Source organism: Zychaea mexicana (assembly GCF_025766255.1).
Source record: "Zychaea mexicana strain RSA 1403 chromosome Unknown BDB00scaffold_170, whole genome shotgun sequence".
Taxonomy (NCBI): Eukaryota; Fungi; Mucoromycota; class Mucoromycetes; order Mucorales; family Lichtheimiaceae; genus Zychaea; species Zychaea mexicana.
In genome coordinates, this window is record NW_026516833.1 from 35507 (window position 1) to 48993 (window position 13487).

Here is a 13487-nt window from a genome sequence, read left to right on the forward strand (position 1 = left end):
TAGCTATGGTTTCACGCGTTATTGAGGGCATATACAATTCTTTCAATTCCTGTAATGTTTACAGTATGTTGTTAGTGCACTATGTTTAGGCTTGTTTATGTAGTGGAAAAATAAAGTTGTGTCTACCGGAAGCGAATTACATCCTGTTATTGGCCAAGTATACCAATCATCGTCTTAACACCAAATTTTACATTGATGAGTGTTCGCCGGGTAAGATTGCTAGCCTTTAGAAGTGCGATAAGTTAACTGACTTGCAGCCTTTGAAATGCTTTCCATGGGTAGGTTTTATAATTAGAAAAGTTTTTATGGCAGCTGTATCTCTGGTAGCAATGTCTATCGACATATACGGCAGGAATTCTACTGATTTTGCCACGCAGGTATAGCTATAAACGCTACCCCTACCCGGGGGTTTGGGGGCTTGCCCTCCAACATAGGGGTCAAGGCGGGACCCTCTTGCGACGCGTTCCCGTTGAATGACATTGAGCGAAGCGAGGTAGGGACCGCTAGTAAACCCTGTTATTTAATGCACAAAACACAGCTCTTATGGCAACGAAAAGGTTTATGTTTTTATTTCTTTTGTACACAAATAATTCCAAAATATACATCCGTTGGTATATCTTTTCTATGCGAAAAAAGCTTTACTGAGGAAGAGGCTTTCTGATCATAGCATCACGGCTTGCACCGACACCGATCCATTCGACTAAATAAAAAAAATTGGCCAGTTTAATGTCTGTCACTAACTCAAGAAAGCACGATCTAACGCAGCCGAAGATTAAACATACCAGGAACACCAGATTCCTTTTCGATAAGTTCGACGTATTTCTGTGCATTTTCAGGCAATTCTTCCCAAGTTCGGCAACGAGAGATATCCTTTTGCCAGCCAGGCACCTCGACGTACTGGACTTCGATGCGCTCCAGGACGGACAAATCTGCAGGGAACGAGCTCAAAGGCTTACCATCCAAATGATAGGCGGTAGCGATTTTGATAGTAGGCAACTGATCCAAGATATCCAGCTTGGTAATGTTCAAGCTGGTGTAACCGTTGATCATGGTCGAGTACTTGACAACGACCATATCGAGCCAGCCACAACGACGCTTACGTCCAGTAGTGACACCAAACTCGAAACCAACGCGCTGCAAGTATTCGCCAACATCGTTGAGCTGTTCAGTAGGGAAAGGACCGCCACCGACACGAGTAGTGTATGCCTTAACGACACCAATGGCCTTCTTGATCTTGGTAGGTGGGACGCCCAAACCAGTGCAAACACCACCGACGGCAGTGTTGGACGAGGTAACGTAGGGGTAGGTACCGAAATCAATGTCCAACATGAGGGCGTTAGCACCTTCGACCAGAATCTTTTTACCAGCTTGCATCTGCTCGTGCAAATACGAAACGTGGTCAACGACATGAGGGCGCAAGCGTTCAGCAAGTTCGCGGTAGCGGGCCAGCTCGCCTTCGACGTCATATTCGAAATTGCCATACCGCTTGCGCTTGTTTTCAACAAGGACACGGAACTTGGCAGCGAATTCGTCAAAGTTGTACAGATGGTGCACGCGAAGACCCGAGCGGGAGGCCTTGGAGGAATAAGCCGGTCCAATGCCCTTCTTGGTGGTGCCAATGCTGCCACGGCCCAATTCGAGTTCCTTCAGACCATCGATGGTTTGGTGGACGTCAAAGACAAGGTGAGCACGGTCCGAAATCAAAAGTCGGCCATCACAGTCCAAGCCTAATCCGCACGTATCAGCCATACCGACTTTCTTATTTTTTTTTCAATATAACAGCAGCAAACGCAAATATTTACCCTTAGACTGGAGCTTCTCGAGTTCGTCAAAGAACGAAGGCAAGTGAACAACCACACCAGCGCCAATCAAGGCAGTGCAGCTAGGGTTGATAAGACCTACACGATTTTATCAGTATTCCGTACTTTATTTGACACAAAAACGGGAGAAACGACTGTATACACACCCGAAGGAAGAATATGAAAGTCGTACTTGACATCGTTGACAACAATGGTATGGCCGGCATTGTTACCACCCTATATGGTATATGTTATTTGCAACCGTGGTTTTTGGTGTGAGTCATACAAGCCACAGGCCTTTCCTCTTTGACAATGGAAATGCACAATTTTTACCTGGCAACGGGCGCAGACGTCGGCTTCACCACAGAGAATGTCAGAGAGTTTTCCTTTGCCTTCGTCACCCCATTGGGCGCCAAGAACGACGGATATACCATCGCTAGAAAGGATCGAAGACATTTTTAAATGTGCTTGTAGGTGCTAGGTAGCGATACGTGTGTATTGGGAGGAAAGCCATTTTTTTTTCTCCTCTCCGCGAAACCAAGCCTGATATACCCGGCTACAACGGACGAATCAGATTGCTCTCAGCCGAGACAGGGTCCCCATCTAATTTCGAATATACTCGCCGCCATGTAGATTTTCTGAAATGATCCCCGTCATCAATTTCTTATTAGCGTGGAAAACACATCCTAGAAGAGAAGAACACATCGTCACCACTGAGAGATTTTCTTCTTTTAACCTCATAGAAACAGTACGACAATAGTTTTTAGGTACGTCAATAGTACAGATAGAGTAGTATGAATGCCGGAGCTAATGAGTCATAGATTACGCATTAGTATGCGTATGTAAGAGAATTACTTCGTGCATGTAAACTGTTATTTTTCTAATTTTGTCGTGTTTATTATTATTATAATTGGTTGAGATGACGGAGGTTAAAGAAGAAAGATGAGACCGAAGGATAGGATGGGAATGCGCGTGTCAATGTTTTGGGAGCAAATGCTTGCGGATGACATCGCTCAGTGTAGCAAAGTTGACGGGTTTTGAAATGTACGTGGAAAATCCATTCTCGAGACACTTTTGTGCTACATCGCTCATGACATTCGCTGACAGTGCTACAATGGGCACTGGTCGCTGCTCTTTATGCTCTTTTTCCCATTCTCGAATCTCGCGAGTTGCCTCATACCCATCTGCATTATTTGGATAGAAAATCAGTTAGTTTATCTATGCTTATCCAATTCACAAGCCAATTCACTCAGGTTTCGATCTACCTTTGACAGGCATGAACAGGTCGCAGAGAATCAAGGAAAAGTGGCCCGGTGGTCGACTATGGAATAATTTGACACACTCGTCCCCATCGCTGGCCACTTCGACATTCAATCCAACGCGTTCCAAGTACCGTGTCAGCACCTTTTGATTCACCAAATTATCTAGAAAACAATCCCAGGTTCAGCAACCCTTTTTCAAAGGTTCCAATGGCACTGGTATGCAATTGCTCTTATTATCTCACCTTCAACAAGCATGACCTGGAATCCTTTACCGCCTACATCTGCTTCCATGCGTCGAAACACTTCCTTTTGCGTTGCCACTCGCTGTCGCGACGATTCCGGTGCACCGGCAGCTACAGCAGCCGCTGCAGCCTTTGCTGACGGTGTAGATGCTCCTGACGGATGGTCTTGATCGCCCGGATCTTCTTGCTGATGACGCAGACCAAAGTACCAATTCAATTTGCTTCGCTTAATAGGTTTGAACACAAAGCTGCAATTAGCAGGCAACAGTTCAGTTTCCCGCCCTTTGGCACTATCCATGATTTGCGATCGCTGCATGGGTGTCGTGATAACCAGGACGTTGGCATCTTGATGCTGAAGTGCGCCGGTAACGACACGGGTAATATCCAGTACTTGTTGATCGAGCGCCAAGTTTATCACAATGTAATCGTACGCAGCTGCTTGCGGATACGCCAGTAGCTGAACAGCCTCAATGTGGTTTGTTGCGATGCTCAATTCATAGTCTTGGTGCTGTGAGATACCGCCCAAAATAGCGCGCAAGTGCTTCACAATGGTGTTGCGCGCATGGTGCCAGTCCGATACGGCGAGAATACGCAGCGGTGATCCTCGGCTTGGTGTGCGCGGAGGCAAAATAACACCAGCATTTGGTGAAAGTAGGCCAACATGGGGTATTGCTACTGGTGGTCGTAGACTGCTGCTTGGTCTTTCGCCCGATGCTGCTGCTGCTGCTGCCTTGGTCGGCACTGTTGCCGTTGCTGTTGTTATTGTGCTATCGTTGCTCAATGGAGACCGGCCACTGACGCTGATGCTGCCGCTGCCGCTGCCGCTGCCGCCGCCGTTACGTGCAGGTGGCGGCATCAATCGCATCGATGCAGCCTTGTTTAATAAAGCGTCTTGGAGCAACTCCATTGAGCTTGGCAGGTCGACTGATTGTGAATGCTTCTTCGAATGCGCAAGTGGAGAAGGAACAAAGACGGAAGAAGCCGATGACGAGGATGAGGATGATACTGTGTTGCTTGCTGGTGTAGGCTGTACGGGTGATGCGGCGTGCGATACACTGCAGACGCTGGTTCTGAAGAATGGATTGCTGTTCGTTTCATTCTGTGGCGTCTGTGGTCTCGGTCGTGTTTGCGGTGGAGGGATAGAGAATTTGACGGTAAAGAAAAATGTGGATCCTTCACCCTTTTTGCTCTTGCACTGCATCGTACCTCCGTGCAGCTCAATAAGCTGTCGAGAGATAACGAGACCAAGTCCACTTCCCCCATGCTTTCGAGTACTCTTCAGAAAATTGCCGACCGTGTCAATATAATACGCTTTTTCGCACTCTCAGAAACAAGTTACTGACTTACCGAACTGTCGACTTGCGAGAAAGGCTTGAACATGACAGCTTCGCCTTCAGCATCAAAGCCAGATCCAGTGTCCTGGACCTCAAACAACAAGGTCAGTTCGTTGCTTTCGACGCTGATGTCTTGCACTGTGCACTGGGTGAAAATCTCGCCCTCCGTAGTAAATTTGATTGCATTCTGCCGGTCATAGTAAGCACAAAATTAGCGATTATAAAGTTACAGTAGTTCCTAACGGTCTCCTTCTTTGTGACCCATTCAGTAGAGACTCCATTTAATAGAGACTAAAGGACTTACTCCGATCAAATTCAACAGGACTTGACGCAGTCGTACACGATCACCGACCACCACATCAGGCACGTCTTCATCAACCCAGAAGCTCAGTTCCAGCCCCTTTTGGATCGCCAGTGTCGACAAAAGCTCGTTTGCATCCTCAATCATGGTCACCAAACTGAATGGCTCCCATTCCAGCTTCATCATACCAGCCTCGACCTTGCTCAGATCCAGAATATCGTTAATAACAACAAGCAATGACTCGGCAGACTGCTGGATGGTGTGGGCATAATCCAGTTGCTCAGGCGTGAGCTCCGTATCAAGTAAAAAGTTGAGCATTCCAGTGATACCGATCAGGGGCGTTCGGATTTCTAGCCAGATATGTCAAAACCCATATCGAGAATACTCGTAAAATCGCAAAGTATCACCTTTTCCCTTTAGTCCTTCCCACATACACACACCGATACACAGTTTCCCTTTTCTGCGTCAAGTGTATTACCATGCGACATGTTGGATAAGAATCGAGTCTTGCTTTCCATCGACTTCTGTGCTGCGTCATGCGCCTCTTTGAGCTTGTGTTCCAGCAACTTGTGATCGTTGATATCCGTACTAATTGTTTATCGTTTGAAATTTAGGATAAACATACGATTCCAAAGTGTCAAAAATGTGTTCAAAGATGAAACCTACCATGTACCAAACCAACGCACATCGCCAGTGTCCAGCTCATCAACAGATATCGATTTCACCAAGAACCATCGATACTTCCCCTCGTGACCCAACAATCGAATCTCTCTTTGCCATATGATGCCGGCGGTTTGGTGCGGTAATAGCTCCGGCAGCTGTAGTTTGTGGCGATCATCTGGATGGACCTGTGACATAAAGCCGAATCCTTTCGTTCGATCAAAATCCAGGCCAGAGTAGCTTTCCCACTTCTCGTTCGCATACGTCACACCTATGCCAGGACAGAAGGTAAACACAATTTGAGGAATCGCTTCGGCGAGTAACCGGTATTTGCGTTCGTTGCTCTCAATTTCCATTTGTCGCAAGTTGCTTTCCTTTGCAATATGCTGGTCATGGACATCGGTGCTAAAACAGCAGATGCATTAGTTACATCCAAGAAGTTAACTTCTTTCCCACTACTACATTCTTACCAAGTGCCTAAAATGATATAACAGAAAAACGAAACATAACAGGATTAAAAAAAGCCCCAGGAACAAAAGTAACCTTATGTCAAGCACAAACACTTACCAAACCAGTGGATGATCCGTCCTTTCGAATCTCGCAATGGTACAATGCGCCACAAGAAAAATCGATAAACACCGTCGAAACGTCGTAATCGATATTCGCCAGCAAACCCGTTCCCTTGTTCAAACGCATTCTCCCAGGCCTTGTGGCACACCGTTTGATCATCCGGGTGCATATGTGATAACCATCCAGGTCCCAAATGTTCGCTCAGCGAACGGCCCGTGTATTGCAATATTCGATGATTTACCCATGTCACTTGCCCTGTCGTAGTTGAACATGTACTAAATCAAACGCATATATCAACAGTAAGTTGGTGTCGTTGCATCTTCACTTTTGATTTGACATATACACTTACAAGACATGAATGGGTATACCATCAATCACCAGACGCAAAAGGCTTGATTTGGGTGCCACAAACAAATGTTCAATCCCATCTCTGTTTAATCCGCTGTCATTGCTCCTCTCCACCGACCGTCCCATACTGCCTGTGCCAGTTCCTGAGCCATAAGCCCGCCATCGGACTCTTGTCCGATTCCGCGGTCGCAATCTTTTTGTCAAAACTCGGTTTTTTGCTCGCTGTTGCTGCTGTTGTTTAAACTGCTCGTGTTCGTTCTGCCGTAGCTGCTGTTGCCGTTCTTGTTGCTGATGAACAAATGGAGAATCCTCGTCGTTGATAGATTTCATATCATCTTTTGTTGCACCCATAGCTGCCGGGGGCGTCAAAGGCTCGACCTTGTTGATGTTGTTCTTTGAAGAGTCCCATGCGTCAAGAATGGCCATAGAGGATGGAGACAAAGCACGTTCAGACGATATTGATGACGACCGAGAAAGCATTTGACCACCACCATTATCGGACACAGGCGGTAGCTTCGGTTGCTGTTGCAGATGTTGTTGCAGTTGCTGCTGCTGCAGTTCCAATGCTGCAGGTTGCACAGAAAAGGCCGACGTGTACGACGACATGGACGATGCCGACCAAAGCTGGGGATCGTCTTCTGGCTTTTGTTGTTCTGTCACTGTTTCTAATGAATTCTTTGTGAAATTCGACATGCTGCCAAGAAATGGTGGTGTCGATTGATAATGATAGGGCGATGTGGCATTGGGTGTTGTTGTTGCTGAATCCACTATCTCGTGATTACCACCAGCACGAGCACTAGCAATAGTAGTAGAAGTTCCATTCATTCTTGGCATATCCTCGCCCGACTTCTTCCTTGTCCGCTGCTTTCCCGAAGGCCGTCGTCGAGCAGAAGGGCGGCGTACCAAAACTTGGCGGCTATGTTCCACAGCATTAGAGCAGCTACTGGCAATAAAAGGTGCTAATGCATTTAAACTCGAGACCAAATTGGACGGGTATGGTACAACAGGTGACAGGAATGACAGGATGGCGATGGGTGCAGGTGGGTTTTTTGTTGGATGAGGATCAATATATTCGGGAGAAGCTGCTTCTGCTGCTGATGTTGCTGTTGTTGTTGTTGTTGCTGGAGATTGATGAAAAAACTCGTCGTCATCGTCGACATCGTTGTTTTGTTGATGTTCTGCAGAGTTGTGTACGAGCGGAATATGAATAACGGAATGGACGTTGGATGCAGGTGGTGGGAAGGGTATATGTGAACTTTGATAAGACTCGGGAGATGCTGGGTTAAATGCTTCGTCGTCGATTCCGGGTGTCGATTGGAAAAATGGGTTCACGTCAGGGTCCATCATGGCTGGCGAGGGCGCAGGTGATTGCGACCATGGCGATGGTTGTTGTTGTTCATACTCGTCATAATCGTACAAGACACCTGTTGGCTCCTGGTATCCACTGCTTAGTGTGCTTGTGGCGTTGATGTCATGCTCGATCCGCGGTGAGTCAGCCAATATTTCAGTTCCGTGTAAATCCATCAAATCTCCTTCTTGCAGGCGTGGACTTGTACTTGCTGCAAGCGCCGAGTGACATGTCACGCGTCGCGTCGTGGTACATTTTTCTGAGTGTTCCAACAGGGCGCGTTTGAACATTTCCCGGCTGTCATCGTGATGATGCTGGAAATGCAATGGCGGACGTTGAGATCGTGGGCGGTATTCGCGCGATACGATGATAGTGGTATTGCGACGAATGATTCGGTGTGCACTTGGATTGTTGAGCAGTGGTTCTGCTTCGTAATCTAGCGATTGGAGTCGCTCGAAAACTTTATGACGGTCGTGTTTGGATTGGTGGAGGTCGTGGGTATGTACAAAGTAGTCTTTATCATTAGAATTTTGTTGCTGTTGTTGTTGCTGTTGCTGTGGCTGCTGCTTTGGTGATAGTCGGGTCACACCTGGTTTCGACCATACTGCTTTCAAGCCCCATGCACCAGACCATGCATCGCTCATGTCCTGGGGCACAGACAGACAGACACGGATTGCATGAAATGAAGAGCCCGCAAGTATGTCAACAAGCGCGGACCACCATGCATGAATGTCAAGCTCCGTGGCAAGCCTTAAAGAGGTCCGATACAGGTTGGGTGGTACAAATGTCAACTGTTGAGGTATTTCTGGAGGATGGTTGGAAGTATGATTATGATTATGATGCTGATCCTGCTGTTGCCGTTGTTGCTGCTGTAAACGTTTTTGTAGTTGTTGTTGTCCTGAATAGAGTTGAGCGTGGTATTGTGTCGTAGCAGGTGAACATATACTGCGTGGCGAACCACATGATGATGAACCCATATCACTGCTACTGAGTACCGGCAAGGAAGACGGGTGTTCCGACGACATTTGAACGTTCCCCTACAAGTTCATGTGCTAAAGCAGTAATTGCAAGAATGTATGTAAGGAAAGAAAACGTAATGCTACCGAAGAAAGAAAGGGGTCTAAGAGAGGAGGGGAGCGTATACGAGCTGAGTATGAACGAATAAAGTATTATGAGGTGGTGAATGCGTGAAGTGTAAGAGGATTGACACGAATCGAGAACGGCAGAAACGGTTGAATGAAGAGCCTATGCAGTCGACTGGGGGCACGCGATACTAAAGCGCAGACTTGCTGAAAGAGTGAAGTAGCAAGGAGATAAAAAAAACCAAGCGGAATGAACAAAGATGTGGGAGAGAGAGAAGAGAGATCTTTAAAAAAATACAGCGCACAGCATACACTCAAACTCACACTCAACAAAAAAAACCGTCTGACCCGCAAAAGGGAAATGAGGATGAACAATGACGTATTGTCTGTACCACACGCTGCTCATACATCATGGCTGAACTTACACCACCTCCAAATATGGATTCTCTCCAACCCCCATCCCCCCTGTCTATAAGAATAGCATCGATTGGTGGGTGGGTGATGCCAAAATTCGAGAATCATCATATCTAATGTTTCACACACTCTTTTTTTCTGACTTCTTTTATGGTGATGGATATTCCGGAAGCCCTATTACGGTATGTCATCATTCCCTTCCTATGTTACCCCATCTTTTTATGTTGGCAAGACATTATGGGATAAGCGAAATTTTAGGAGAATACCTTATTCTACGTGCGTTTGAGTGAATGTTATATCGTACATGTGCTCGGATGAAGTAATACAGTTCACCGCTCACCAGCTCTCTTTTTGCCCGCCTATGAGTTTTAGGGGAAGCATGTCTGTCAACAGGAGACCATGGAACAACAAAATACAATGAGGAGTTGTTGTTATGGTGACCGTCGTCCTGGTAACGTATAATACGTTGCAACGGTGATGGCTAGTAGTAACCTGGCAACCGTTTAAATGGCTATGGACGATAATTAGCCATGAGAACAAGACACCGTCAAGATGATTGATCGTAAAAAAGAGGAAGAAGAAGACAGAAAAATGCGTTCTAGACAAAGTAAATAAGAAAGAATGAAAGGAACAAAGAAACAGATTTTTTTGGATGAAATAGGGTATCCCGTAAAAGATATGTACAATGACGAAAAAAAAAGGTTCTCCTTTTTCTTTACAAAAGGCTGTATGACGTGTAGTGCATCAAGTAAATAGCCCAAAATAGGAAACATACGCCTCAGCGAACGAGTCAGGACGCCTTGCAGACTTGCATTAAAAAGTTGATTCTTGCACAGATCTCCTCTGTAGGAGAGATTATGTGAGCAATTGTCAATAAATAGATCTGGACCTCCCTTTTCTTGACTAGCTTTCACACACGCTTTACACACTTACGAGCTTCTTTAGCATTCATTGCTTCGAAATCATACGCCTTGTGACTCTGATCTTTGAGCACAGTGATCTTGAAGTTGGAAGGTGCTTTCTTGCTTTGTTTACACGATACAACATCACTGACATGGAAGGATGTCTAATATGCAGTTGTTGATGACCATAATTGATAGAAAATCATTGTAAATTTGACCCCCACCCTTTTCTGGTTTAGCTCTCGCAAAAGCTTACCGTTTTTACAGAGTCAAACATTCCTTTGTGCTCGGGCGGCATAATATGAATATAGTCGCCATCGATTGCAATCACACTTTCTCGTCGACCAACAAACATTGGCATCTTGCGATTCACAAAATATTTTTTGTATTGCGAAAGAATGCCATTGTTGCCACTGGTCGATGAGCTTGCGTTGTACATGGCTGGGTAATACAATTCATCCTTCTTTTTGCGATTCGGTGAGCGCCAGATGTGCGTTGCTACATGAATACATGTGCTAAGTAGGATGATCGCAAATGCGTTCAATAGGGCGATGGTTGATGAAGAAAACTTACAGCTAGAAACGGTGAGACCTGCACCTTTCCGCATCAAACACAATTCGGTAACGTTTCTCATACTATCCACTGTTGTATCGTTTGGTACAATCACATTGCTATCCGCAATTGTTAACATATGCTCATCTGGATCGAGCTTACGCTTCCGCGACACTAATTCAAGCACATCGCCAATAAACATCTCGGCATAGGCTGGTATTGTTGTTGTTGCCGACACTTCTTCATTGGTCATCAACTGAATACGAAAGTATTTGACGGGTGTCATATGCATAGTGGACTTCGTCAGCATGGCTTTGGAGGAAGGAATAGGCACAGCGACGGCAGACGAGTCGGCTTCTTGTTGTGAAGCATACGTAGGCCCAACAGTGACTGGATCCAGTGGACCTAAATCTACAGCTGTCGTCGACGTGTTCGCTGATGAGGATCCACCTGCAGATGGCGAAGGTGCAACGGCAAGTTGTGCATCTTGTGTATTTGCTTTTTTGGTCTTGCTGAGATCCGGCCCAGTTTTTCCCAGCTTGGCACGTATCATTTCATTTTGTTTGACTTTTTTTTCATTAAAAGAATCCTCAGGTTAGTGCATTCCTTTCATCTTAATAAAGAAACATATTCAGTTAGAATCATCCATATTACCTTGTTCAGGTGCCGTACGACACAAAGCAAACTGATCGAATGATACCATGCTGATTTGTCGTGTTCGATCCAATGCTATTATAAGGAACACGTCAATAAATAGCTTTCTGACGAGTGCTATATCCGCATAAAGATCTTTTACCTGGTAGATCTTCTTCAATTTCACCGTCATCCTCTGCTATCCGTAACACCCACTGCGCAATGTCGTACATCTCCTCTTGCAAAGAAGGTTTCCGTTTCTTTTCCACATAATCGTACAAGATATATCCAATCACGTCATCCACAATTGCATCAGGACGCACCACCAAATTAATCGGCTTGTAAGGATGTGTCCAATGCGGTAAGTATACACATAGCGTGATCGGTTTCGCTTCGCCTCGTCCAGAAACAAAGGAAAACTCGTTGAACGGATTGTCGGCTGCCGACGCACGCTCAGCGATCATGGCTGTGAGATTGGATTTAGGAGGCTGTCGTGGTGCAGGTTGTTGTGATGAGGAGGTCGATGTTCCCTCCTGAGTAGATGGTACTTGTGGTGGTGGTGGTGGCGGCTGCTGTTGTTGTTGCTGCTGCTGCTGTTGCTGCTGTAATTGTTGTCTCGGGTACCGTCGTCGTCGATGCGCAGTCGGTAGATTTGGAGCAAGATTAAGAGGAGGCAAGTTGGTGTTTGTCGTCGCGGATGTTGTTGCTGCAGGTACAGTCGGTTTTGGAAGCTCCTGCTGCTGCTGCTGCTGCTGCTGCTGCTGTTGTTGAACCTTGTGGTACAATGGGGGTATCTGAATTTTTGAATAAACAAGCGGTGAGTACTGCGGCGTATCTTCTTCCTGCTGCTTTTGTTGTTGTTGTCCTTGCGGTTGATCAAGAGAGTATGGCTGTCGCGATGACTGCGATTGTTGTTGGATGCGCATATCCACAGATTTTCCCTTCGTATCTTTCACAGAAGATGTTTCCACAGGTAGAGGAAATGACGCCTGGTCACCGTCCACATCAAGGGATGATCGAGGGGAAGGGTCGATAGGTGATTCGATAGAAGGATGTAGCGACGTCATTGTAGCATTTTCACTGCCGTTCGTGCCATGGAACGAAAACGTCGTGCTTGATGTAGTGCGCGTGTGTGATCTAATTACGGTTTCTTTATGGAGGGACGTAGCGGTCGTTGAAGTTACTGATGCTGCAGCTGTAGCAGCTGCTCCTGTGTCATCTGCAAACCTCGGACGAAGCGACTTGGATGCTTCAGTCACGCATAATGTTGGCGCAGACTGTTTTCGCATTGGTGTGGGTGGTAACGGCTTGTTGGTTCTAAAGTATAGAAAGAAGAGAACGGGGAGCGTGTTAATTACTATGCTTTTTTCTGGTGGACAAAGCTATATTTCAATTAACAGCTCACCCGAGATCACCGTCAGTATCTTCATTACCGCTTTCAGGTGTCGTTGCTGGTTTTGGCATTACAGGAAGATTGGGTGGATTCATATTCTCCTTTTTGCGCAGACGATAATGGCTCCGTTTGGTTCGTGGGCTGCTGACGAGATTCGTGCCACCGCTGCTGCCGCCATTCCCGTTGCCTTTGGTGAAAAAGTTATCATAAACTGGCGAATAGCAGTATTGCATTTCTGGGTACGCTGGTGCAGCAAGTCGAATATAGTCATCAGACATGACGGTTGGACGAAACGACACAATGCGTTCGCCTCGCTCGTCAGTTCTTAGTAACTTTATCCGCATCTCATGTATTAAGAAATTCGCATCGGTTATCAAGGACATTTTGGCATATGTGCGTTTATCTTGCTGTGTTACGTTTGTATTTAGCAAAAGAAAAGTTGTGGAGGAGGGGAAGGGATTATATATGTACAGGGTAGAAGGTTCCTAAATATGAGTGTGTGTGAATGAACTTGCCCTGAGTTGTTCCCTTCCAAATGCGCGCGGTTTGCCTGTGACGTTGCACCGCCGAATTAGGCATATGCACAGCAGTAGTAGCGGGCATAATCAATAAAACGACCATGTATACAGCTTCATAGATGCAGCACG

The 13487-nt window shown here is 46.1% G+C and overlaps 4 protein-coding genes across 4 annotated transcripts; 1 reads left to right on the top strand and 3 right to left on the bottom strand.

Moving 5' to 3' along the window:
• Positions 1–547: 547 nt before the first annotated feature.
• BDB00DRAFT_858683 (Adenylosuccinate synthetase) lies at positions 548–2302 on the bottom strand. The gene is made up of 5 exons (XM_053125883.1): positions 2133–2302; positions 1967–2036; positions 1803–1898; positions 783–1727; positions 548–700 (listed from the first exon to the last, which is right to left on the bottom strand). Exons 1-5 carry the CDS (start codon positions 2253–2255, stop codon positions 639–641), a joined length of 1296 nt encoding a protein of 431 aa, XP_052973007.1. The 5' UTR covers positions 2256–2302; the 3' UTR covers positions 548–638.
• BDB00DRAFT_858694 (uncharacterized protein) lies at positions 2303–7632 on the bottom strand. The gene is made up of 10 exons (XM_053125884.1): positions 6518–7632; positions 6166–6443; positions 6069–6075; positions 5605–6003; positions 5417–5526; positions 4942–5288; positions 4651–4824; positions 3304–4579; positions 3065–3223; positions 2303–2983 (listed from the first exon to the last, which is right to left on the bottom strand). Exons 1-10 carry the CDS (start codon positions 7348–7350, stop codon positions 2775–2777), a joined length of 3792 nt encoding a protein of 1263 aa, XP_052973008.1. The 5' UTR covers positions 7351–7632; the 3' UTR covers positions 2303–2774.
• A 2548-nt stretch (positions 7633–10180) lies between these two features.
• Positions 10181–12096, bottom strand: BDB00DRAFT_858699 (stress-activated map kinase interacting protein 1-domain-containing protein). The gene is made up of 4 exons (XM_053125885.1): positions 11611–12096; positions 11469–11543; positions 10836–11381; positions 10181–10760 (listed from the first exon to the last, which is right to left on the bottom strand). The coding sequence occupies exons 1-4, from the start codon at positions 11909–11911 to the stop codon at positions 10498–10500; spliced, it is 1185 nt and encodes a 394-aa protein (XP_052973009.1). The 5' UTR covers positions 11912–12096; the 3' UTR covers positions 10181–10497.
• BDB00DRAFT_858701 (uncharacterized protein) lies at positions 11961–13343 on the top strand. Its single transcript, XM_053125886.1, has 2 exons — positions 11961–12764; positions 12853–13343. The coding sequence occupies exons 1-2, from the start codon at positions 12366–12368 to the stop codon at positions 12958–12960; spliced, it is 507 nt and encodes a 168-aa protein (XP_052973010.1). The 5' UTR covers positions 11961–12365; the 3' UTR covers positions 12961–13343.
• The last annotated feature ends 144 nt before the right edge of the window (positions 13344–13487 follow it).